We start from the raw sequence: 25,533 nt of genomic DNA on the forward strand, positions 1-25,533 counted from the left end.
TCAGTTCCCACTTCAGCCTGAGGAGAAGGGTTCTGAAACAACACCTCTCAGATGAGTGTCCTAACCACTGGAATATAGAGTGTTTCTTACGCTGTCTCTGGCCCAATTAATATTTAATTAAGGTGGAATGGCTTCAACAAGAGAGGTTGAGAGAGAACCACATCAGAATAGCCTAAGTCTAGTGGCTATGGCATACACTTGAGAGGTGGGAGATCTCTGTTCAAATCCCTTCTCCTCATCAAGTAGATGGGGGAATTGAATGTGGGTCTCACACATCCCAGATAAATACACTAACTGCTGGGCTAAAGGTTATATGGATGGCCCTCATCCTCAGTGGCCATTTTGTGTGGAACTAAGTATCCTCTGAGCAAAACCTACCCTGCAGGCAAGCTAGGTGCCATAATGCTTATCTTCACCTGGTTTGAGAAATGTGCTGGGACCTAGGCATGAGACTGGTGCCCAAGCTCCTGCCTGAAGCAGCAATGCACATGCCCAGTGACAGAAACCCAGGGAACTTTTACAGTGAAAATGTAAGCACTGAGTGAGTTCACATACCTATAGGGTGAGATGGCAGCGGAAAAGGGGTTGTTGTACACACACAGGTGTCTAAAACTGGGCTTTAGGCTCTCAAGTCCCTTTGTACATCTGATCTGGTATTACTGGGGAGCAAGAGAGAATCTAGTTTGACGTTCAGATATCAGGCTGAATTTACATAGTTAAATTACAATTAAATTTTTAAAAAACAAGCACCTTTACATTTGTAAACTGAACATACTTTGGACTTCCTGTCTCTTTTGGAATCTATAGGCCAAATTTATCACAGCTGCAAGAAGATGCCACCTAAAATGATGAGATGAAATCTTGCAATACAACTGCCAAGGGTTGGGTTAACTTTTTGTTACTGAAACTGAGTGTAATTAGATATTGAAATTCTTCCTCATCAATCAACTGTAAGAACTATCTATTACAGGATCCACCTATTGTTTTTTTGGATATAATTAACCACTATTTCTGAAAAAGTTTCCCAATGGCAGCTGGGTATAATTTTAGTTGAAGTTCAAGAGTGACAATAGAAAAAGTGTAACTGAACTAACACTGTTCAATTTCCTGGTTTTATTAATTTATTTACAAAATAAATTAAATATAATAAATAACTTCAAGTTCTCTTGCTCATTTAAGTCATGGCAGCTCCGAAGGCATAGAAAGAAACTTATAGCAGAAAAACAATTATTAATAATTTGGACTTCCTGATCTCTGTTCCTCTTGGTCTAGGTTGTAACTTTAGTCTTTTTGAATTGAAATTACTTGGCACCCAGCTCCCTATCTCAAATTGAAAACACCTCTTTCAAATGAAATTCATAAAAATTCAACCCAAACTGGAAAAGAAAACCCTTAAAACTGCACAACAAAACTGCACATATTGCTGGCAATGCATCTATGAACTGCAAAAAAGCATCATTCTCTCTTCTTGAATTCAGCGATGACAACTACTGTACTCTTGCTGAATGTCTAATGTTTTTCTTGGACAGGTACATGAGAATTTGTAACCATATCAGTTAAAGTTTTTGAAAGTGAAGGAACCCACATTACTGAAGTATATGATGAGATGCTGAAGTAGGTACAACTTTTGAAGTCCAGACTGAAAAAACATCCTTCCTTTTTTCTTTTTTTAAAAGCTAAACAAAGTATGAAAAAAATTAATGTTTCTGACTAGGCAGTCATCCTCTTAGAAGTAAACTGAAATAGAGTTGTCAAACATATAGCCTGTAGGAATAATACAACCTGCAAGATATATCTGCGGTCTGCATGGCATTTTCAGAATCTAAACTAGGTATAGGCAACCTATGGCACGCATGCCGAAGGTGGCATGCGAGTTAATTTTTAGTGGCTGCCCAGGTCCTGGCCACCAGTCCGGGGGGCTCTGCATTTTAATTTAATTTTAAATGAAGCTTCTTAAACATTTTAAAAACCTTATTTACTTTACATACACAATAGTTTAATTATATATTATAGACTTATAGAAAGAGACCTTCTAAAAACATTAAAGTGTATTACTGGCACACGAAACCTTAAATTAGAGTGAATAAACTAAGACTCAGCATACCACTTCTGAAAGGTTGCTGACCCCTGATCTAAACTATTTTTTGAATGAAAGTTTCTATTTTTTACCTATTTATGGAACATAATTAAAAATGGAATTTGATCTTCTCCATACAATGAATGTGAACTAAATTCACCAAAGGAACCTACAGAAAATAGAAAAGTTCTGTGTGAATGTCAGAGTTGCGTGCAGGGTGTAACCCAGACCAGTGAGGGATTGTGTCAGCAATTGCCCTGTAACCCTGTAACCCTGTGAGTGGTGGAGTGCCAGACTTGGGCTGCCAACTGTCTAATCACACATGCTCTGCTCCCTTCCCTTAGGCACGCCCCCTCTCCGAGGCCACCGCCCTGCTCACTCCATACCCCCTCTCTCCATCCTTTGCTCTCACCCACCCTCATTCACTTTCACCAGGCTGAGGCAGGGATGCAGGAGGCGTGGCTCTGGGCTGGGGCAAAGGGGTTTGGAGTGTGAGAGGGGGCTCTGGGCTGAGCCTGGGGGAGAGCCTGCCTTAGCCCCTGTGCTGCCGCCTGGGAGCCACCTGAGGTAAGTGGGGCCAGGAGGCTTCGTGCTCTGCCCCGTCCACGTGCCGCTCCCGGAAGCAGCCAGCATGTCCCTGCAGCCCCTGGGGGGATGAGGGAGAGCATGGGGCTCCATGTGCTGCCTCTGCCTGCAGGCACCACCCCTGCAGCTCCCACTGTCCACAGTTTCCAGCCAATGGGAGCTGTGGAGTCGGCGCTTGGGGAGTGCATGGAGACCCCTGGTCCCCCCACAGGAGTGTGCCACCCGCTTCCGGGAATGGCGTGGGGCCAGGCCAGGCAGGCTTTACCTCCGCTGTGCTGCTGGACTTTTAGCAGCCTAAAATCTCCCAGTTTGGCATCAGTAGCAGGAGATAGAGCCCAATTCCAGGAGCCTCCTGGCAAAACTGGGAGGGTTGGCAATCCTATGCCAGATAGTCCTAGTTCAACAGTTCTGACCCCAGGAGCCTGCCTACAGCCCAGCTCTGGCTTAAAAATATATAAATTCAGTAATATTGTATACAATCATTTATCAGTTGAAGTTCAGCCCTCCCTTGTCTTTTTAGTCCAGGAAACCTTTGCAATGCATTATTTGGAAAGTAAAACCCAGACCAAGCTTCTCTCTCTCCTGCTGGGTGTAGACGCCATGCTGTCTTTTCCTCCGTGTGTTAGTTTGAGGTTTGCCTCCGTCCTTTGTTAGTTTGATGGGTCTGTTTACATGATATGTAAATACATTCTCCTTGTCCTTCAAAATACTTTGGAAGCAACTCCTAGCTAGGGAAAACTCATGTCTTTGTTTAGTGCAGACCTGTTTACCAGCTCCCCAACATACCTGGTTTACGCACACTTCAGTCATAACTCTTGAGACCCACCATGTATGTACATCATGAAAGAATATTAATGATCAGTGAGTTGTTAGTTTTCAAATTATACCACACAAGGCATATTTTGTACAAAGATTATTACAACAGCATGCTGGGTGTGAATACAGGGGTGCTTAGTGTCACAGTAAGTTTTCACTTCAGTTGTTTTCAGTTCTTGGACTAAAGAACCAGAAGATTGCATTTGGAAAAAATATTAGCGCAACAGCTAGGTGATATGTAATTTATGTGGGAAGAGCGGTATTACAAATTCTGAATCTTGCATGGATGTTTACCACTGATGCAAAAGTTGGGAGTCTTTCTCTCTCTCTCTAGCCTAATGATTTTTTAAGTATTTATCCACAGTGGATCTGTCATTGGGAGAGAACGTGACTCTGTAGTCCATCAGGGAGTTGAGACCCAGGGTCCAGTCCCCCTGTTCCAATCATTCTTTCATTATATATCCGGAGTGCAACAGCTTCAACAGGAGGGACTGAGGGAATGCTACATTAGAATATCCCATAGCTCAGGGGTTAGACAGCACTTTTAAATAGTGCAGCAGGAGACTGCTAGTTCAAATCCTTTCAAACCCTCAGGCAGAGAAGGGCAGAATTAAACTTGGGTTTCCCACATTCCCAGTAAATGCTCTAACTGTTGGGTTAAAAGTTATGGTGTGTGCACCACCTCTTCTCCACTCTAGTATTATGGCTGGGTGCTGACCTGATAGGTAACCTCTAAGCATGTCAGACTGGGTCTTGCACAGAGTTAGGCTGCCAATACTTGTCTTCCCCCAGTTTGTAAATTACTTTGGGGCTTAGGCAGGGATCTAGGCATTTGGATGCCTAAGGGAAGCAGCACTAGGCAGGCCCAGAGGCAAGAACATAAACACTTAGGGAACCTTTACTCTGAAAAACTTAAGACTCTTGAGTATTTTTAGGCACCTACAGGGTTCGGCAGAAGTTCTGCAGATCGAAAATGGGGACTTAGGTGCCGATAAGATTTAGTGCATTTAAGTGCCTAATGATCCTAATGTTAAACTCACAGAAATTATGCTTGGCACCTGCCTCCTCCCCCACCCACTGCTATTCCTCTTGCCGTTGGGAGTCTCCGGTCCATCCCTTCCCTAAGGAAGCCTGTGCCTCATCCATCTCCATGAGAACCTCCATCCATCCCCCTGCCTGCCACCTCCTGACCCTGTCCACCTTTATGTCTTTCCCCTTTTCCCCCATAGCAGCCTCTCTGTGAGCGCTCCCAGAGCTCCCCTACCCAGGGGCGCGCCTCTCCCCTTAAGGCAACATGAGGCTCTGGTTTCCCTCAGCCTGGGCTGAGACTCACTCCCGTTGCTAGGTAACATCCTCCTCTGTGCGCCAGGGACTCGCGCGGCCACGCTACCCTTACCCGTAGTCGGTAGCACGCCTCCCATTGGTCAGCTGGGCCCTGCGCGGGGTTCCCACTGGGCGGCCTCTCCTTGAGCCGCGCTCCCATTGGCGAACAGCAATCTGCCCAGGCCGCGTCACGTTCTCACACCATGCGCCAGCGCCACCCGCCTCGCCGTCCGCTGACTGGTTGGGAGTGGTGACAAAGGGGGACCCAGCGACGGGGGGACCCTGATTGGGCGCACGAGCTGCCGCTCACATTGCAAGCGGCTGCTTGGGCGGCGGGGCTGGTTTAAAGGCGCCGCTCCTACTCCCGTGCCCCGTCCAGTGGCTGAGGGAGAGAGAACGAAGCGGCAGCTGGGACCGGCGCATCACGCAGGTGAGAGCTGGGCAGAGGCGCATCCTCCGCCACCCCAGCCGCTCGCTCGGGGCGAGACTGAGATGTCCGGCTCCGCGCGGGGCTGGGACCCGCGAGATCCGCGCCCCCGTCCCGCTCCGTGCGGCGGGGCTGGCGGCTGCCTGGCGTTCAGTGAGACTAGCCCCCGGCGGGCTGGGCAGGGGCTGCGCTGGTGGGCTGGGTGCAGGCGCCTGGATGCCATCCGTGTCACATCTCCTCGGCTGCCCGGCGTGCGCAAGGCGGGCCAGGGGCGCCCAGCTGCCTCGCACAGACTGGGGTGGGCGCCGCCCTGCGTTTGGCTGCGCGGTCTGTGGCTGGATTAAATGGGGACTCCCCGTGTCTGGCATGCCAAGGAGCCGGTCCCCCAGAATCGGGACATCAGAACCGCGGGCGCTGGCTCACCCCGCGGTGCCTGTCCAGCCCAGGTACCCAGGTACTTGGGCTCGGCAGTAAAAGGCATCCTCCGTAGATTTAGTGTATCTCTCACTAGCGGATCAAGGAAGCGATAGAGACATACTATGAAAACAAAGGCTATATACCAACGAGGCGATGGTGGTGGCTTTGTGTATTATAGTACTATACAAAATGTGCCAGCCTTGTACAGGCGCAGAGGACAGCAGTCACTGCCCTAGTATCCGCAGTGGCTACCACTGCAAGGTATAGGACAGTCTTTTACTGCATGGTGTTTGTGCGGCCAGAACCTCTGCAGAATGCTTTTCAGCTAATAAAACTATATAGATTGTCATACTCTATCTTTCATCCACCTGGGTATGAATGTCATTCATGTCACTGGGAATTTTGCCTGCACAAGTATGGGGCTTTTGGAGGCAGAAAATTGAAGGGATTTTGTATGTCTTAAAGAAGAAAAAGAAATAAATCAAAGGAGTCCAAGGTACTGTCCTACTGAAATTCAGTCACACATTTAAAACATGTAGCTGAATTTTCCACTGAATGTCTTTTCTATACGAACTCTAGAAATGTATCTGGCTTCAGTGATTCAGGAACTGAACTGACCAGGTAACCAAAAGCAGGAATGAGTGCAAGGCATGACTTTAGTGGATAATGTCACTGACTCTTCCTACCCTATAAGCCTTGTGTGTGCATTAAATACATTTGCTATTGCTCCACTTCATTGTGGTCAGAACTCCAGGTCCCAAAACCATTTTTTTCATCTCCTTACTTCAGCCCTCTTTACCCCTGATCATATAGTAGGCTTGCTAAGTGTCTCCCTTGCTTTTCTTCTAACTCTGTGGAGTGCCCAGGATCAAACCTAATCACAGAATTGAGCCTATGTGTTACTATGCAAGGGGCTTTTTAATAACTGAAATCCTGTATTTGCTACATTGCTAATGTAAAACCTGATATGGGAAGAGAGAATATTTCTCTGAGAAATTGTACATGCGCTACACTTTTTATAAATGCATATTGCTGCCTAAAACCTGTAACCAGAAGAGTGCTATACCTCATGAACACTTCATGGTTTAACAGCAGCCTTCTTAAAATCTTTGAATATCTGCAGATAACCTTTCTGATATGTTTGGTAGAAATATCAACTTGTGGTCTGGTCAGTGCATAGTACATGCCGTATTCAATGCACACTGATTAAATGTATTTTGAAATAGGTGGAGAAAGGAACTACATTAAGTTAAAGAGCATATTAACTGATTATCAAATTCATCATAGCAGTATTTCTTCAGAAATGAAAATAATAGTTTTTATTGAGTGTTTTATTTATGAAACATTTCAGGAATAAAAGGAAAAAAGTGAATGACCAATTGTGTTGCCTGCAAGAACCAAAGATATGAATTCTTACTCTGTTTTGTAGCTTTCAGCAGATTCTTATAAAAATAATTTGAAAAGTCTAGAGAATGATCTCAAGCAAACTAGCAGAGCTTGCTCTAATTTAAAAAACAAAACTGTGTGTGCCACCATATGATGTGTCTCCCATTATGGAAAAACTGAGCTAGTAGCATTTTGCAACCAAGGCAAGGACTGTTATAGTTTGCACATTATGCCTCAGAGAGATTCTTTAAAAAAGGCCTTCCAGTAGTGTGAGGGAACATAACTCATTATCATCAATGCCACAAATTCCTTTCGATACTGATGGCATTCATCTTTCTAAGAACTGGTTTGGCTGCCTGTTTTAGATTTGTTCTAAGGGTTATTACATGCATCAGTTTTGGTATCAGTTATGTCATCTTGTCTTCCAAGCCTATTAAATACAAAAGTTAGATTTAATTTAATACTGCTGTCATTTTGAATAAAGCTGGTTTGAAAGATGCTGAACATTCACTTATGAAGGCTGAAGTCTTTTTACCATAGAATAGGAACATTACAAGCAGCACTATAATCTTCCAAACCCTACCCATACTTTCCTGTTAATGGGCCTCATTCCATTCCTGAAGGGAATGCTTGTAGTAGGAGTTAGAGCAGGGATGGGCAAACTACAGCCCTCCAGACATTTTAACTTGGCCTTCAAGCTCTCACTGGGGAGCAAAGTCTGGGGCTTGCCCCGCTCTGGCGCTCCAGCTGAGGAGTGGGATAGGGAGCTTGCCTCACTCCATGCAGCCCCCAGAAGCAGTGGCATGTCCCCCCTCTGGCGCCTACATGTAGGGGCAACTAGGGGGCTCCGCACATTGCCCCCACCCCAAGAGCCACTCCTGCAGTTCCCATTGGCTGGGAACTGTGACCAATGGAAGCTGTGGGGCAGCGCCTGTGGACAGGGCAGCATGCAGAGCTGCCTGGCCATGCCTCTGCACTCTTACTCTAAACTAAAACCCTAATACTGCAAACACATACTTCCAGTAGAACTATTGACTTAAAGGGGACTATTCAAATTAAGTAGTTTAAATGAAGAACCTGTATAAATGGTTGCAGGATCATGGCCAAAGGCCATATACACTACAAAATTGTGTTGACCTACAGCCACAATTTATTAAATTGCTTCTGTGTGTGCACACTTAGCTCTTTGTGTCCACAGTGCATGCCCTCACCAGGAGTGCTTGTATCAGTTGTATTGTCAATGTGGGGCATTGTAGGATGGCTCCTGGAGGCCAGTAACAGTTGACATAAGCAGTATAGTGTCTGCACTGACATTGCATAGACCTAATTACCTTGACTGTGATTCTGGGATGCTCAGAGAGGTAGTGTTTCTAAAGCAGTTTAGAGAGGCACTTCCCTTATGTCAATCTAACCATCTAATGTAAATCAGGCCTAAATGGGGCATGATAGATTTAAATTAACAAATTGGATTCTATCCATGCAACTTTTTCATAAAGACTAGTCTGTGCCTTCCCTTTATCACACAGTACAGGTAGGTGTTACTACATAAATTCACTTCAGCTAAACAAAGAAGTCTTGTTGTATGTAACCTGTTATATCTTAGCCTTTCCCTCTCTGGTTATTCCTACTTGTCCGCTCTGTCTAATGGAGAGTGCCAGCACCTCACAGCAGGAATCACACCTTCTTATTTAGGTGGTCAGGGACCTAACCCAGTGTTTCTCAACGTCTGGGCTATGGACCAATGCCCTTTATACTGTTTAGAAAAGCAGCAAGCCAGTCCCTGGTATCAAAAAGCTTGAGCAACATAGACTTAGCCAACCTCTAACTTCTACAGTTACCTTGTCTACCTTCTACCTAATTACCTTGTCACATCCTAGCCTGTTCAGGTCAGGCTACTATTTCCTTTGTGGAATGAAGGCAGGGGAGGGGGAAAACATGCTGATCCTTGCCCCTACTACACACAGTGGTGACTCATCTACACCCCCTGTGTCTGTAGGATCCAGGTGTAGTCTGCATTTCACAGCATAGCACTACACCCTAGACATACATAAAAATGGCCATGCTGGGACCAGTGCCAGGTGCTCCAGAGGGGATGCACAGAACAGGTAATTGTCAAGGGAGCCATTCCATGTCATCCATTCCCACCTTCAGGCTAAGGACACCATCTCTGCCCATCCTGGCTAATAGGCTGGACCTATCCTCCATGAACTTATCTAGTGATGTGTTGTGGGTTTTTTTTTTTGGTTTTTTTTTGACCTGTTGTAGTCTTGGCCTTCACAACAACCTCTGGCAAGGAGTTCCAGAAGTTGACTGTGTGTTGTCTGGAAAAAATACTTCCTTTTGCTTTAAACCTGCTGCCTATTCATTTCATTTGATGGCCCCTAGTTTTTGTTATAAGTAAAACAACACTTCCTCACTTTCTCCACTCCAGTCATGGTTTTGTAGACCTCTATCATATCCCATCATCTCTTTTTCCAAGCTGAAAAGTCCCATTTTATTACTCTCTCCTCAGATGGCAGCTATTCTGTACCCCTAATCATTTTCATTGCCCTTTTCTGAACCTTTTCCACTTCCAATATATCTTTTTTTGAAATGAGACAATCACATTTGCACACAGTACGCAACATTTGGGCATACCACTGGTGCTATTGTCTGTTTTATTGGAAACTGCATAGCCTCTATTTCCATCAGAATAAAAAAGCTTCTTCTACTGTGGGTCCTACTGCTAGGGAAAGCTTCAGGCTCAGCTAGCTGGGGATCCCCTCCTACTTCCCAACACGGCTCAGGTGGGGTGACCCACAGGCTGCAGCAGAAATACCAGCTGTGGGAGGGGGGGCGATAGCTACTCAAGCAGTCACCTCGGGTGTGTCGCACGCAGCCCTGGGGCGGCAGCTACTATTGTCTCCCTCCGTTCCCACGCCCCGCACAAAGGGAAGGCTGCCGGGCAGGACCGGGGCTTATCTGCATGCCCACAGCGCAGCACTTCGCGGCCCCTCGCCCCCAAGGAGCAGGCGCTGTGCTCGCCGCCGCGCGCGGGCTGGGCTGGGCAGACTGCACTGCACTGCACCGCACCAGTAACCGGCGTTACGTCACAGCACTGCCAGGGGTGGAGTAGGCTGCTGGGGGCTGCCGCGTGGGTTGCTGCAAGAGCGCGCGTGCGCATTTAGGTGACAGCCGAGCGCGCGCTTGCGCCGTGGGCTCTGCCCGTCCGGCCCGTTGCGCGGGACGGCAATGGGATTTCGTAACGTGTAAGCGAGGGGGCCGCTGCGGAGGGGCGCGGTAGGCGACGGGAGCCCCCGGGGGTGGCTGAGGAGCCGCAGCCTATCCTAGGCGGGGTCTGCTCCCGGGCCCTGCTGGGGGGCGTCTGAGCCCGCGGGCCCGCTCCGGCTGCTCTGGGCCTCGCGGTTGCGGCTGCGGGCATGGGCCGGGCCTGCCCCGTGCTCGCGGAGCCGAGTGCCGGGTTGGTACTGCGCAGGCTTGGCCGCATGGCTCCGGGGAAGGGGAGGCTGGGTGCTGTGCAGCTGTTCTTTGCTGCCCTTTGCAGATGGCAGTGCTTGTGGGAGGGGCGGGCAGAGGAGGGGTGGGGGTTGCGTCCATTTTGGGGCATCCTTAACCCGGAGTCAGAAGGACCCCGAGGCTGGATACTGACTAGAGTGTCTGAGTGCCATGTTGCCTAGGGGACAGAGCGCTGTGCTTGGACTCAGGAACTCTGCGTGCTGGATGACCTTGGGCAAGAAAGTCCACCACTCTGCCTCAGTTTCTCTGTAAATGGGGATAATGACACTGATTCCTCTTGTAATGCGCTCTGAGAACTAGTGATGAAACTGCTATAAAAGAGCTAGGTATGAATTATTTATTAATAGTGGGGCTCTCAAGACCTTTCACCCTTCACCTCCGGGGAAGAGCTGAAAAAGGAAACAAAGGAAATTAGCTGTGGCTACCAGCTAATCAAACATGCACAAACCTCTTAGGATGCCAAAAATCCAATCCTGTTCTTTAAAAGGTAAATTTTATTAAAAACAAAAAGAAAGAAAATATATCTGGAACTTAAGCTTTTGCTAAATTTTTAAAAGAGCAGTTCCAAAAATCAAGCACCCAAAATAGTTTTCTTCAGGGTTCAGCTTAAAGGTTACAAGCAAACAAAAGCATTTAGGGTTAGCACAGAGGAGTCCACAAACCAATAAGAAATAAAAGAAATAACTCTAATCACATCTAGCTAAACCTTCTGATCTACGTACACATTTGAGTTCAGATAAATAGTTCTAGGCACGATCTGATGACTTATAATCATACCTGGCTTAGTTGCTTATAGCGTGGTTGCCCTGTCCCTTCAACCCAGAGAGACACAAAGGGAAAGTTTCTTTCCTAATTTTAAAAAGTTCTTCCTTCCTATTGGCTCTTTTGGTCAGATTCCCACTTTTTTTCCTTTATCTGGGGGACTTTTTAACCCTTTACAGGGGTAAAGCATGTTAAGAATAGCTACCAAGAGGGATTTTACAGCTAATTGGCTGGCTGGGTGTCCATTAAAGGGAGTTATCCTCCCACTTTATTTATTACAGGCACTGTATAGGCAGGTGGCTGGGATCCAAAGGCCTTCATGGAATTGGCTGCTTTGGTCATCTTCCTGTTATGAAGGGGTCCCATGTTTATTTCTTCGGACACTGAGAGCTGATGGGTCCCTCCCCACAATGCACATCTTGATCCAAGTACCTGTAAGGGGTTATGACAGGTCTCCAGGAGGGATGTACAATTCAAAAGATCAAGATCTCAAATTAAACGTTGGTACCTATTGTCACTGCAGTGACAATTTCATTTTATTAATTTATCAGAGAAACACTTTCAACAATAAAGGTGGCATCAGTACTGCAAAGATCCCCTGATTTGCATTGTTCAAAAGGTGACTAACTGAAAGGGTTTCTGCTCCTGAGTAGACAAATTAGAATACCAGTATAATTACATTCTGTGTCTTGTTTACTTAACCTAGATTTCAGTTAAAAAAAAGTTCTACATGTAGTAGTTGCCCTATGGGTAGACCTCTGAGTCTAGATCTCTATGGCAGACCTCTACTTGTAGCCGCCTTCTGTTGGTAGACTTGTCCTCACATGAATCATCCAGTTGATTTCAGTGGGCTTATTAATACGCATAAGTGTTTGCATCCTCAGGGACTAAATTTGTATTTTTAATAATTACAAAAATTCTTAGTGATGTCAGACCAGAAATTCAGCTGACAATTATGAAATCAAACAAGTACAAAGCATCCACTAATAAAATGGGGAGAAAATAAATAAATAGCAATACATAAATAGAAACTTAATTTTTTTCCTTAATTTTAAATTTAATTACACTGTTTAAAAAAAAAAAGGATAATATCTTTTGGGGAGTTAAGCATATTTGTGAAGTGCACCTCTAAGGAAGATGAGTACTCCCATATTGGTATGAGAGGGTAGGACATGTCATAGCAAACAGCATTAGAGAAATATGTAGGAAATAGTTTTTCAAGGAGTTTGTAGGAAATTAGAAGTCTACTGCACAATTACTTATTAAAGTGAATGTGTCTAAATAAGCTTTGGTGGTGTTTTGTTTTTTTTCTCCTCCTTCAAGCTCTACAACAATGCCTGGGTCTCTTCCTGTGAATGCTGAAGCCTGTTGGCCAAAAGATGTGGGAATTGTTGCCCTGGAGATTTATTTTCCTTCTCAGTATGTTGACCAGACAGAATTGGAAGCATTTGATGGTGTGGATGCTGGGAAGTACACCATTGGCTTGGGTCAATCGAAGATGGGATTCTGCTCAGATAGAGAAGATATCAACTCGCTCTGCTTGACTGTGGTACAGAAGCTTATGGAGAGGAACAGTCTCTCCTATGATTGCATTGGGAGATTAGAAGTTGGAACAGAGACAATCATTGACAAGTCAAAATCTGTGAAGACTGTCCTGATGCAGCTCTTTGAGGATTCTGGTAATACAGATGTCGAAGGGATTGACACAATAAATGCATGCTATGGAGGCACTGCTGCTATCTTTAATGCTGTTAACTGGGTTGAGTCCAGTTCTTGGGATGGTAAGTTTGGTGTCTTTGTTCGAAAACGACATCTTAAGTCTTTGTCCAGTAGTCTTCCTGGTAACCACCTTAAGTACACAGCACATAACTTTAGGCTTGGATAGCAAGCCTTTTAAAAATACTTCATAAGATTTCCTTTCTATAGTTAAAAAATGCTAAGTAAAACAGACACTGGACTTGAGAGAGGTTTCCTGGGAAATACGCTAGAAAATGTATACTTCCAAGATGACTTACATGTCTAGGTTACATCTAATTTCACATTTACACAAGATGTATTGTATATGCTTTACAAAGTGATTCTGAGACACTTATTTATCATTGATCTTTTCTTGGAAATCTGGAATGCTCCAAGGAATGAAAATAAAAGGCAGAAATAAATTTGGAGAAGTGTCAGCTATTAGAGCTCGCACAATCCTGCAACCATCTCTTCCTGAAAACTGAAAAACTAAGCATTGCAAGCTAAAAATGAAGTTTTCCAAGGACTTCTTTCCATAGTTATTTCTTATCTTTTCCAGGTCGTTATGCGCTTGTTGTTGCTGGAGATATAGCTGTGTATGCCACTGGAAATGCCAGGCCAACTGGTGGAGCTGGTGCTGTTGCTATGTTAATTGGTCCAAATGCTCCTTTAATTTTTGAGCGAGGTTAGTGTCACGTGGAAAGATTTTAAAACGGATACCATATATGAGGCCTGCAGAACACCCTCAACTCCAGGATGTCCTGTACTGTAGTTACTGTCATTCCAGGCCTCCAGGGAGTCAGATTAACTTTTCTGGTGTTAGAACTTGCACCTTCTATCTCGATCTAGACTTGCCTTTTTGCTGCTCCTGTTGGGATTCACCTGCGGGGGGAGTAGGAGGTACTGCCTGCCTTCCTTCAGAGTTTCACCAATGAAATACAAGGGCTGTACTGTCTAGTCTAGTGCCTGTCAGTGCAGTTTTCTCACCGGGGGGGCTGTCAAATGATGAAAATCAACTTGTTACAGGCAGGATAGGCTAGATTCATGAAGGAACTTAAGTGTAGTGTCACTACGCTTCAGCACACCCAACTTCTAGGAGCCTAGAAAATTACTGGGATTAACAAAACCTGGGTTAGGCACCTCTGGAGAAATGGTCTGAAGTAAATAGGATGAAATTCAATAAGGACAAATGCACAGTATTCCACTTGGGAAGGAATAATCAGTTGCACACATACAAAATGGGAAATGACTGTCTAGGAAGGAGTACTGTGGAAAGGGATCTGGCGGTCATAATAGATGACAAGCTAAATATGAATCAACAACAGTGTAACGCTGTTGCAAAAAAAGAAAACATCATTCTGGGATGTATTAGCATGAATGTTGTAAGCAAGTGCTACTCCGTGCTGATTAGGCTCAACTGAAATAGTGTGTCCAGTTCTCTCACCTGAGAGGGGCCAGATCCACGTTCAAATCCCTTTTCTCCCCTCCTGGTGGAGATGGGACTTTGAACTGAGGTCTCTCACAACCCCGGTGAGTATCCTAACCATTGGGACAAAAGTAATGGGGGAGTCATCCCCTATCCCCAATGCCAGATTGGTGTATGCCTCCTTATATGGGCCTTATGTGGTAGGTGAGGTCTGAGGACACCAGCTGAGTTGGACCCCACAGGGGAGTTAGGTCGAGAAATGCCTCTTTTCCCCCAGTTCATGAATCACACTGGGGCTTAGGTGTCAAAAGGTCCAGAGTAGGGCTGCAGTTCACATGCTCAAACAGAAACATAGGCACCTAGGGAACTTTTCTGCACAAATTCAGGTGCTATGTGAGTTTAGACATCTAGAAGGTTTGGCAACAGCTGATGTGAAAGTTTTTTGTGGATCACACTGGGGCCTGATTCTGGGACTAAGGCACCTAAATCCTTTTGTGAATCTAGCCTGGTGTTTTGCCAGCACTTCCACTCTCACCTGGGTATTGAGTGATCTGGAGCTGTATGTCAAACCGCCATGGATGAGAGAGTGCACTACTAAGCTGTCTGGCCAGCACCAAACTTTATCTGCATGCCACTAACCTGGGGTGACGTGTATTCAGGTTGACTTACAAAGTGATTCTCTTAAGCACTTTTTGTTTTTTAAAATAGGACTGCGTGGGACCCACATGCAGCATGCATATGATTTTTATAAGCCAGATATGGTGTCTGAATATCCTGTAGTTGATGGTAAACTATCTATTCAGTGCTACCTCAGTGCATTAGATCGCTGCTATTTTGTCTACCGCAACAAAATCCGTGCTCAGTGGCAAAAAGGTATGTATTACTGTAAAATGTTTACAGGCATCGGTGGCAATCTGCAATTCTATTTGCCATAGCACATAATGAGAATGCAATATATGTACAACCACATATATCTGTATATCCAGCCTAAGGAAATTTTAAATAAAACCTCAGGGAAGCAACATTGTGACCAGGACTTCAGCTAGTTTCTACCTCCAATGTAACTTGCCTGACAGGATGTAAGTGTGTATTGCTTTTTCAATGATCCCTTAATCCTGTGACACTGACATTTTTATTCAATTGTTCAACAACTATACAGAATAAATATAAGCATTTTGTTTCATATTTATTGAGCAGCACTGTTTTGGAGATAAATAACTACCTCCTGCCTCTGCTAAATCTTACCAATGTGCCCAAAATACCATTCTTTTTTTATGTAGCACCACAACCATACATCAATTTACAATACAGGCACAACTTGCCAATTGTTATCAGAAGAACTTTTTATTTTATTTATTCATATATTTTGAAATGCAAATAACTGCAGTGCTTCTAGTAACTTGCCAGCAAAGGCTAGGTTTTACAGTAACTTTCTGGATGCTACCATACTATAGCTTGTCTTTTTTTTAAAAAAAAAGTGGCTAAGTGAGCAATTGTACACGTATTGTTACAACTTATTGTGCCTCTTTTTGCCTTTTCCAGAAGGAAGTGATAGAGACTTTACTTTGAATGACTTTGGCTTCATGATCTTCCATTCTCCATACTGTAAACTTGTACAGAAATCTGTGGCTCGACTGCTGTTGAATGACTTTCTTAGTGACCAGAACTCTAAAACAGAAAATGGTATCTATAGTGGCTTGGAAGCTTTCAGGTGAGAACTGCTACTATCACTTAATTAGTCCGAGAAAGAAGGGAATCTAAAATGTGCTACATATCCTGTATGTTTCTCCCTTTCAGCTGTTTCAGTGAGTAGCAGCAGTTTCTAAACCTCATTATTTTTTAAATAGGGATGTAAAACTGGAGGATACCTATTTTGACAGAGATGTGGAGAAGGCGTTTCTGAAAGCTAGTGCTGAACTCTTTAATCAGAAAACCAAAGCTTCTTTACTTCTATCCAATCAAAATGGAAACATGTACACCCCTTCAGTCTATGGCTGTCTTGCTTCTCTTCTAGCACAGTAAGTATAAAGCCAGAAAAGTTAGAAGTTGTGACTTGACCTGTTAACTCTTGGGAATAGTTATGTTTCTAGAGCTTTTCAACAGCTTTACTGTAACCAAAAGAAAATGTCCCCCAAAAATCATTTCTCTTGGATGAAGTTCAGGTAACAATCTTTTTTGTTGTTTGTTTTTTAAAACCCAAACATAAGTATAGCAAAGTGCTCTAGATACATTAGTCTTATGAAGTGGGTCTACCTTGGTTCCAAGCCCCCACCAGCTAGCTCCAACGGGCTGCTCTTCCTGCAAGCAGTAGTCAAAGCAGGCGGCTGCCAAACGAAGTTAGAAGGGAGCATTACACAACTTTAAATGAGCATGTTCCCTAATTGATCAGCAACATAACAACGAAACAAAACAACATTAACCGGGATGACTTTAAGTGAGGAGTTACTGTACTTCATCCGTCCATCTTTCATGAGTTGCATCCAGAAATAGCTGCTTCCCTACTATTCAAACTAATTAGCTACTGACTAAACTTCTCATTTACTAGTGCACCCCTCTCCCAGGCTCCAGAAAAGTTAAGAAGAGAGAAATTAAGACATCTTCTCTTCGCCACCAAAACAAGCATACCCAAGAGCAACTTCCTTTGTTTCTTTGCAGACAGTTCCAGCTAGCATCAGCTGTGGTGCAGCCACTGAGCCTGTGACAATACCAAAGGGAACTCTAGCAAGCCCACTCTTTAGCATCAGCTTTCTCTCGGCCTGGGCTTTTAAGTTTTCTAAGAGGTGGTGATATGCTTTAGGCATGGAAAAAGCAAATAACCTGAGGATTGTAATGTTTCATTTAAATGAGTTTGATGGTAGCTGCATCGCAGAGTCCTAAATCTTGTTTCAAAGATTATATAGTGCTGTAGATGTATGTGGCATTTCTCGATTAGAAGGTGAGAAGACCCCTTCCCTGAGATGCATACAGTCTAATACAGGCAATGCAATGTGTAAATGTCTCACCATGAGAAGTGAAAAAACAAGAAGTGAGGATCACTCTTTGTGTCACTTGTTTTATATATATAGGAACTGTGGCTTGTAGTCCGAGATGTGAGCTGCTATCCAATAATCTGTGGTCTTAGCAGGCTTCTTCCTGGAAGCTAAATATCGCACTTGGTTATTTAAAATTTGGCATTTAAGCGAAGTTCTGTTGTTTGATGTACAGGTACTCCCCACTGCAGCTAGCAGGACAAAGAATTGGTGTGTTCTCCTATGGCTCTGGTTTTGCTGCTACACTCTACTCCATTAGAGTTACGCAGGATGCCACACCTGGTAAGTTAATTTGACTATAGCATTTCTCATTCTCACCTGAAAAGTTGGCTACACTAAAACACTGGTATAAGCAGAAATGCAACAGACTGGCTAACAGTGATAGATATATTTCTGTACCATTGGGAAAAGACTAAATTTTGAGATGCTGTCTCACCATGTTTTAACTCCTAAAAGGCTAGCTTTATAACTTTTTGTCACTTATAATGACTAAAGCTATAATAATGTAATCTTGTGTCCCAGAGATCATGGAAATTGCATATTAAAATACAACTATAGTCTTCCAGTTTGTACGAAAGTCCTTTTGAAATATTAGTGCATTGACATTTACTTATGATGTTAGCACTGACTTAGTGAAGGTCTTGTGTGTTCCAGGTTCTTCTCTGGATAAAATAACTGCTAACCTATCTGATCTGAAAACAAGACTTGACTCAAGAAAGTGTATTGCACCAGATGTCTTCGCTGAAAACATGAAGATTAGACAAGAAACGCATCACTTGGGTAAAAGCATTTTCCATATAAAGTAAATTACAATATGATTAACAAAGTAAATTCCTGATATTTGTTATCAAATCCACGAATTCAGTTAAGGATCGAAGTCCGAGGCTTTCATACCTTCCTAGTTTTACATTAATTTCAGTCAAGCACTGCAGCAGTTGATGGCACAATTTGAGCTAAAGTGAAGGCCATACTTCGGTATTAGTACACATGCTCTTCTGCTATTGCAGTTTGGAAAGGGGCAGTGAATATTACAATAAACATTAACCATTAAGTTTCAGGGGGGTAGCAGTGTTAGTCTGTTTCCGCAAAAACAACGAAGAGTCCTTGTGGACTTTATTGGCATAAGCTTTCATAGGCTGTGACCCACTTCTTTATATGTATGGAGAGAAAATTACAGTAGGCAGGCATAAATATATAGCACGAGAAAAGATTCCTTACCATCTTTAAAGTGACTCCTCATTATTAACCATCAGCAATCAGTTAACAATATTTTACTGGTTTCCTCATAGCCAACTACATTCCACAGTGTTCAGTGGATGATCTCTTCGAGGGAACTTGGTACCTAGTGCGAGTGGATGAAAAACACAGAAGAACTTATGCTCGACGTCCAGTGCTGGGTGATGGGCTTTTGGAAGCAGGAGCTGAGGTTGTCCATCCAAGCATAGTTCATGAGGTGAAAATTCTGTATTTTTGTTAATGATGTAAATAGCAAAACTATTTCTATATGGTGGCACTATGCAAATCCCCTGTAAAAGGAGGACAAGGGGCTGCTAACTTATTTCCATCTAATTTGTTAAAATAGGTAAAATAGGAGCCAAAAAATCAAAGATAGACATTTTAAAAGAATCCCACATGCAGAATGTAAGTTTTGGTGCAAGAGAGGTTGAGTCAGTTTGTATATAAACCAAGACTGCAGAAACATCCAGTCAAACGTGAATACCGAAAACCAAACTTTCTAACTAGTGTAGCGTGAATTTTGTCTGGGAGATAATGCTGGGAGTCTAGGAAGAAGCAATGAAATCTAAGCAGGAACTGGAAACTTCTGGGTTTAAAAAAAAAAATTTTTTTTTTTCCTCCTCAGCTTATCCCGAGCCCTGCTAAGAAAGTGCCAAGAATCCCTGCAACCACAGAATCTGAAGCTGTTGCTGTCTCTGTTTCCAATGGAGAGCATTAATATACCTCTGTGAGGTGTGAAATGGGCGTGTGGTGGGAAAGGAAAAGGGATTAAATATTATTTAATTTCACTCTACAGAAATATTCTAATTGGAGCACGGAAACCTGTTTAAACTCCTTGACAGGCTTTGTTTAATTTGGTTTCATAACACTAAAGCATGAATGTATTGGAAAAGAAAAAGGCAAAGGTTCTGAGGGCTTTCATAACTCTGGATGTTGGTGTGGTTTTAAAAAAAAGAGTCAGGAATGGGTGTACCAATTACAAGATCTTGGTAAGTGGACACAGAAAAACTGGAATTTTGCTTGACTTCCCAATTTAAGTTATACCTTCTAAAATAGGTTTAAATGTGCATGCACAAACTCACCCTGGGAGTAAAATTTTCTAAATGGAAGGGGGGGGGGGGAACGAATGGGTTCCCTCCTTTCCCCAAAAACTAACCAAAAGCCATTCTCTCTCTCTTTTTCAGAAGTCACTTTGGTTTTCAATGTTGGGGTCCTCACTGCATTGACAATAAGCAGTCAGTTTTCTAAATACAATATACCCATTTCTTCCCCAGCTAAAAAAATTAAGATAGGAATAGGTATTAAGTGATCAAAAATCTGTGACCACCTTATAGATTTGATCTCCATCTAACTTCCAGTGCCCGTGTCACATCACTTATAGCCACATCCTTAAAGCCCACCACTATACTGTTTTGGCAACATGAGCAGAGGCCAAGGACTGAATGAAGTTGGAGTCTTTTTTTGTTGTCCCTCCACTGAGCAGTTCTTGGCAGGGCAGTGGGAAGAAAGCTGCATCTGTCAAATAAAGGGTTTAATTCCTTAATTCTTTCAATCTGGCACCTTTTTAAAAGCTTTTAGGTTTAATACTCTTTTTTTTGTCAGAATGATCACAGCGCAGACTTCTAGTCCTCAATTTCCAAATACAATGGAGAGTTCAGTCAAACTGACAAACCACAAAGGGAAAAGATGTGACAGCTCCTCCTTGACTCCTGGCTCTTCTACTGTATTTTTCTTAATGACAATTTTTAACTGTGAACTCCATGATTGATTTCATATTTCACACTCTCCTTGTACTTCTATAACAAGACTGTTGCAGGAAAACACACAAACCTTCTTCCATCTTTCCAGTCTGAAAGCTGTTCATCATGCAAGGAGCAAATGCCCAAAACTAGTGGGGAGACAATTCTGAGCTGCCAAGAGCCTTGCTAGTTTGTAAAATATATTTAAATTGTTCTAATGTACAGGACTGAGTTTAATTTTTGTTAATTCTTGTTTAATTTTATTTCACTGTCCACTTCAAAACTTGCAGAAATGATATGTTGTGAAATGCAGGTTTTTGTGTAACTAGTGTTTGTATAATACACCGTATGTCACTCATGAGGATTTGATAACTTTTTTTGTTGGACTTGTACAGTCAACTTCCTAAAATTTCATTTAATATGAACTGATGTGGACTAATGGTCTAAGTGCTTTTACGGAAAGTGATGCGTGAAGATACTTTTCCAAGTGTTTGGGTTTTTAGTTTCATAAGAGCAACTCTCTTTACTGCCAGAAGACAAATTTATCACAGAATAAAGTCTATTGCTGGCAGTGGACAGGCAAAGAACTACTTGCACAAAAAAATTAACTTGCCATCCTCACTAACACTGAAGCAGCTTCTTTTGTAAATAAAGTTTTAGAGATACTCAAAACGGTGTTTGGTGCAGTGCTGAACTGCTGTGGAATACGTCTCTTACATAGATTAGGAAGAATCTAATGGCCCAGCAAACACTGGAGAGTGTACAGGTTACTGATCAGGGAACCCAACCTATGCACGTTTTCTAGTATAAATGCTTCACTTTTCCATTCTATAGTGGAATAATAAGAGGAAAATGAATCAAACTGTCTAGTTGACACTCTAACCCAAAAATATTTAGAATCATGTTTTGAGACTGTTATCTTTCACTATTATGTGCTGCTTGCTGTTTAAACCTAAACCATTTCTAACACAGCTGTAGTCTGCAACAATTCTTCTCCCATCCCCTTTCCTTCAGTGTTTTGAAAAAGACTTAATTTTTCTTGACTGCTTGGGGCCGTCTTGCTCTGCACTCATCTATGATTAGAGTTTCCTGTTATTTTAAAAAATCCAAGCTCCTCTTTACTACATAAAGGCAAATGAACCACCCTTCTTCACTTTTAAAGTAGAAAAAGAGCTATTTAAAAACCTACCATGCCAGTGTAAATATGGAAAAGCTGCATCTAAACTTAAGGTCTGGTTGTCCGTTTGTATTACTAACGGCAGCTATGCACCTTCAGTTTTTACTTAACCTAACGGGGGCTTACCTCGAGCTGTCAAAGTAGCTATTTTAACTGTGCCAACTCATAGTGGTATAACTATTGGGGAACCTTTCTTACAGTTTGCATTTAAGTTGATGTAGGGGAGCAGAGCCCAAAACTTCAGATTTAAGCAGAAGTTGGGGTATGTTTGTCGCCTATCTTATACACAAGGATTGCATAGGGCAACTGTCTATTAAAAGGGTACATAGTAATGTGAATAAGGCAAGGAGACCACTACTACAGGAGACTAGGCTATCAGAAAACTCCCAAAACAACCCTATCCTACTCTTGCATATGGGTTGTAGTATTTGGTGGTTGATTTTGATACCAGTGACCATTAGAAGTAAAACAAAAAAAACCTTTTGGCTTTTGGTGCTAATCTTTACTGCTAAAGTAACATGAGCCAGAAGCACTGCATCGTGGTATGTTTCCTTAATGCCCTATGCAAGAACATGAGTGTTGAATCTATAAGTGAAGCTAAAGCCAGATAAACTTGGAGTCTGGGTCGGTTAGCAATAGCCCATGGCCTTCATTTGGAGCAGGGCTAGATATGCCATAGTTCTGCATTCTTGATGCCTCATCTCCTTACTTGTAGCCTTATTAATAAGTTTGTCATGGAGTAGCAGAAGTCACAGATTCCATGACTTTCTCCAACCTTCATGACATTGGGGCCCTGCAGCTGCCCAGCCACTGCTGCCAGCAGCAGGACTCTCTCCCTCAGCAGTCCAGCTGCAGGAGGGGACCCCCCCTCAGCTCCCAGCCACCCGCCCAAGCTCCCAGCCACTGGGCAGGGGCGAGGGGCCAAAGCTCCATGCCATTGCATGCAGCAGGGCAGGTGGACCCTCCTGCCTCTCCATTTTGTCGGCTGTTTTTAGTAAAAGTCAAGGATAGGTCACAGCTTCCTTGAATTTTTGTTCATTGCCCATGACTTTTACTAAAAATATTCATGACAAAATAATAGCCTTACTTATTAATTTACCCAATGATCAAACCATACGAGTTCCAGTAGATGGCAGTATAGCTGAGTGGACCCAGGAGTAGCAGCATTTCTCACAGTGGTACTAAAATAAAGGTGACAAATGTTTGATTTGAGTTAGTGGAGCATCATGTTAGGGTTTCATTTTAAATACAGGATAGCCTGTGATACATTACAGCAATTTTCAGGATTTTTCAAAAGCTGATCCTGGACTAAAGATGAGAAAGGAAAAAAGGGTTAGAGCTTCTTTGTCTGTCAAGGTGTAATAGCTAAAAACGAAGCGCTAACATTTAATACCTAACAGTCTTGTCTTAAGTAATAGTTACAGAGTCCTTGTAAATAAATATTCACAGCTGTTCAGGAATCAGTTTCTTTAAATAACCAGATTTTGTCCATTGCAAATTGGCAGTCATTTAGATTACTGTTCTGTTATGACTTAACATCAGGCTAATAATGTAACATTTCTGCAAGTGGCCACATATTATAAATAGCTGTCCTAAAAGATCAGCCCAAGTATATTGAGTAATTCTACTCGATTATTAAAAGACAACATCTATTAAACAACTTGTATTTGTTAATCAATTAGTATATCTTCCATTTTACATGTGAGGTCTGTGGGCCGAATTGCAAACACAAACAAGTCTGAGCAAATCAGTCCTCTGGATGAACTAATACATTTTGAGATTTAAGGCAGTTTTGGTTTATTTAAAAATTACAAAAATGTAACATCAAAGCTTACTGTGAAATGAATAAAAACCCCTTGTTAAAGTTACTGAATGTAAAGTCTGCTGTATGCAATTCATAAAATTGAACACAACTTGGATGTATGTCTGATACCACGGTGTGAACTGTGACCTTTCTTTAAATCCTGCTCTTTGGGTTCTGGGTGTGTGACTATAGGAACAGTCTCCAGGGCTCTTTTCTTTTGCACTCTGTGCAAAACAATTCGATAGATACCAGTTATTGAGCTTCGAGAATCTCTTCCACGGTTATTTTGAATGTGTTCTTCTGTGATTCCCAAATCTTGCAAGGTATTTTTCACTTCAATTTCCTCCTCTTTGAGGGTACTAGTCTCTGCTAAATACTTCGGATCCAATTTAAATGGATCCAAAGCTTTTGGATGCTGTATCCCTTGCATCCATTCGTTCTTCATAATACATTCAATAGAGTATCGTGCAGTTGGGACTGGCTGAAGAACTCCTCTGATCAGTTTCTGGCAAGTGTCTGAAAGGTACGGGGGCAGGCTATATGTCCCATCAAGAATGCACTTCTTCAGTTTGGCCACTGTGTCCGCACGAAATGGCATTGTACCAGTTGTCATAAAATATAAAAGGATGCCTAGTGCCCATATGTCCACATAAGCACCAACATAGTTTTCATCTCGGAAGAGCTCAGGGGCAGCATAAGGAGGAGACCCACAGAAAGTGTTTAAAGTTTCCTCTTTTTTACTTATTGTGCTGAATCCGAAGTCTCCCACCTTCACACAGGTGTTACTGGTATAGAATACATTTTCTGCTTTCAAGTCCCGGTGAATGATATTGTTATCATGCTATAGAGCAAAAGGAAAGCAAACTAAGTATTAGTATATATGCAAAGGCTTTTCCAGCTCATTTTTTCCCTGTAGCTTTGCTATACAGAAATTGCCATTTAAAAAGTGAACATTTGCCAAGTTACCATACAGTGGGTCTGAGGTCCTCCACTGTTTCCCTATAGTTGGAATAGGAAAGTTTAGATGTAAAGTATGGAAAGTTTAGGTTACAGTTGTTTAGGTGCCTAAACAAACTTAATTTTGCCCTGTGCTAACACCAAAGAGGTGGGGGAGAAAAAGATGCAAGGTGTTTTTAGTGTAATCTGACACCATAACAACACATGCATTAATCATAGTTGTACAGTTAAAGGCACCTGAACAACCTACCTGTATTTCCTAACCTTAATATTTAGATTTCTTTTAAGGAATTTATAACTTATAATCTTCCATGTTTTTTACCTTACGTTACTGATAAGTACTTTTAACCATACCTCCATCTTACTACTGTGTTTGTGTGGGGATAGCCTTTAATGCCAAAAGGCATGCGATAGTGCATAAAGGCCTATCCTGTATCCAAACAGAACATCCTTTAATCTCTTTTTGAATGTTTCTGTGGAGAATACCTGAGCAGCCTCTAGTCCAGGGGTAGGCAACCTAGCCACGCGTGCCGAAGGTGGCACATGAGCTGATTTTCAGTGGCACTCACACTGCCTGGGTCCTGGCCACTGGTCTGGGGGGCTCTGCATTTTAATTTAATTTTAAATGAAGCTTAAACATTTTAAAAACCTTATTTACTTTACATACAACAATAGTTTAGTTATAGACTTATAGAAAGAGACCTTCTAAAAACGTTAAAATGTATTACTGGCACGTGAAACCTTAAATTAGAGTGAATAAATGAAGACTCGGCACACCACTTCTGAAAGGGTGCCGACCCCTGCTCTAGTCTTTAGTCTTGATAAAAAGCAGACCAAACTCCCATTGACTTCTATTGAAGTTTAGGCCAGGGTTGAATTTGATCCATAAAGATCTTTTAAGTGGGACTATGATCACTTTTTAGACTATCACTTATTCTAAAACTAAGGCAGTGCTAAGAAGTGCCATTATGCTCATCTGCTGTGTTCTCTCTCCCCATTATTAGCACTTCCATTACCTACAAAACCAGAAACCTGCTCTAACATGCTGATTTTTGGTTCCAATAGTTGGCATGATATAGACTACCTCTTTCAGTGTGCTTACAGATGTAAAACCTGGGT

General features: G+C 42.8%; 2 protein-coding genes across 5 annotated transcripts in view; one reads left to right on the forward strand and one right to left on the reverse strand.

Annotated features, from left to right (window-relative positions):
* Nucleotides 1-5,124: 5,124 nt before the first annotated feature.
* HMGCS1 (3-hydroxy-3-methylglutaryl-CoA synthase 1) lies at nucleotides 5,125-23,313 on the forward strand. Of its 4 annotated transcripts, none has more exons than XM_030566423.1 (11): nucleotides 10,185-10,279; nucleotides 12,633-13,090; nucleotides 13,606-13,731; nucleotides 15,181-15,345; nucleotides 16,015-16,183; nucleotides 16,320-16,490; nucleotides 17,677-17,783; nucleotides 18,156-18,281; nucleotides 18,791-18,954; nucleotides 19,363-19,469; nucleotides 19,922-23,313. In XM_030566423.1, exons 1-10 carry the CDS (start codon nucleotides 10,263-10,265, stop codon nucleotides 19,453-19,455), a joined length of 1,596 nt encoding a protein of 531 aa, XP_030422283.1. In that variant the 5' UTR covers nucleotides 10,185-10,262; the 3' UTR covers nucleotides 19,456-19,469; nucleotides 19,922-23,313. The 4 variants fall into 4 exon arrangements, with proteins under 4 accessions (XP_030422285.1, XP_030422283.1, XP_030422284.1 ...); XM_030566424.1 differs by having other exon boundaries at nucleotides 20,340-23,313; XM_030566425.1 differs by lacking the exon at nucleotides 10,185-10,279 and adding an exon at nucleotides 5,125-5,231 and having other exon boundaries at nucleotides 19,363-23,313.
* Nucleotides 20,335-25,533, reverse strand: part of NIM1K (NIM1 serine/threonine protein kinase) — an 83,265-nt gene continuing 78,066 nt past the window's right edge. Inside the window, exon 4 of the mRNA XM_030566426.1 lies at nucleotides 20,335-24,298. Coding sequence (XP_030422286.1) covers nucleotides 23,549-24,298 — 750 coding nt within the window. The 3' untranslated portion in view covers nucleotides 20,335-23,548. The remainder of the gene's footprint in view (nucleotides 24,299-25,533) is intronic.

The sequence above is a fragment of the Gopherus evgoodei genome, chromosome 6 (genome assembly GCF_007399415.2).
Source record: "Gopherus evgoodei ecotype Sinaloan lineage chromosome 6, rGopEvg1_v1.p, whole genome shotgun sequence".
NCBI classification, from domain to species: Eukaryota; Metazoa; Chordata; order Testudines; family Testudinidae; genus Gopherus; species Gopherus evgoodei.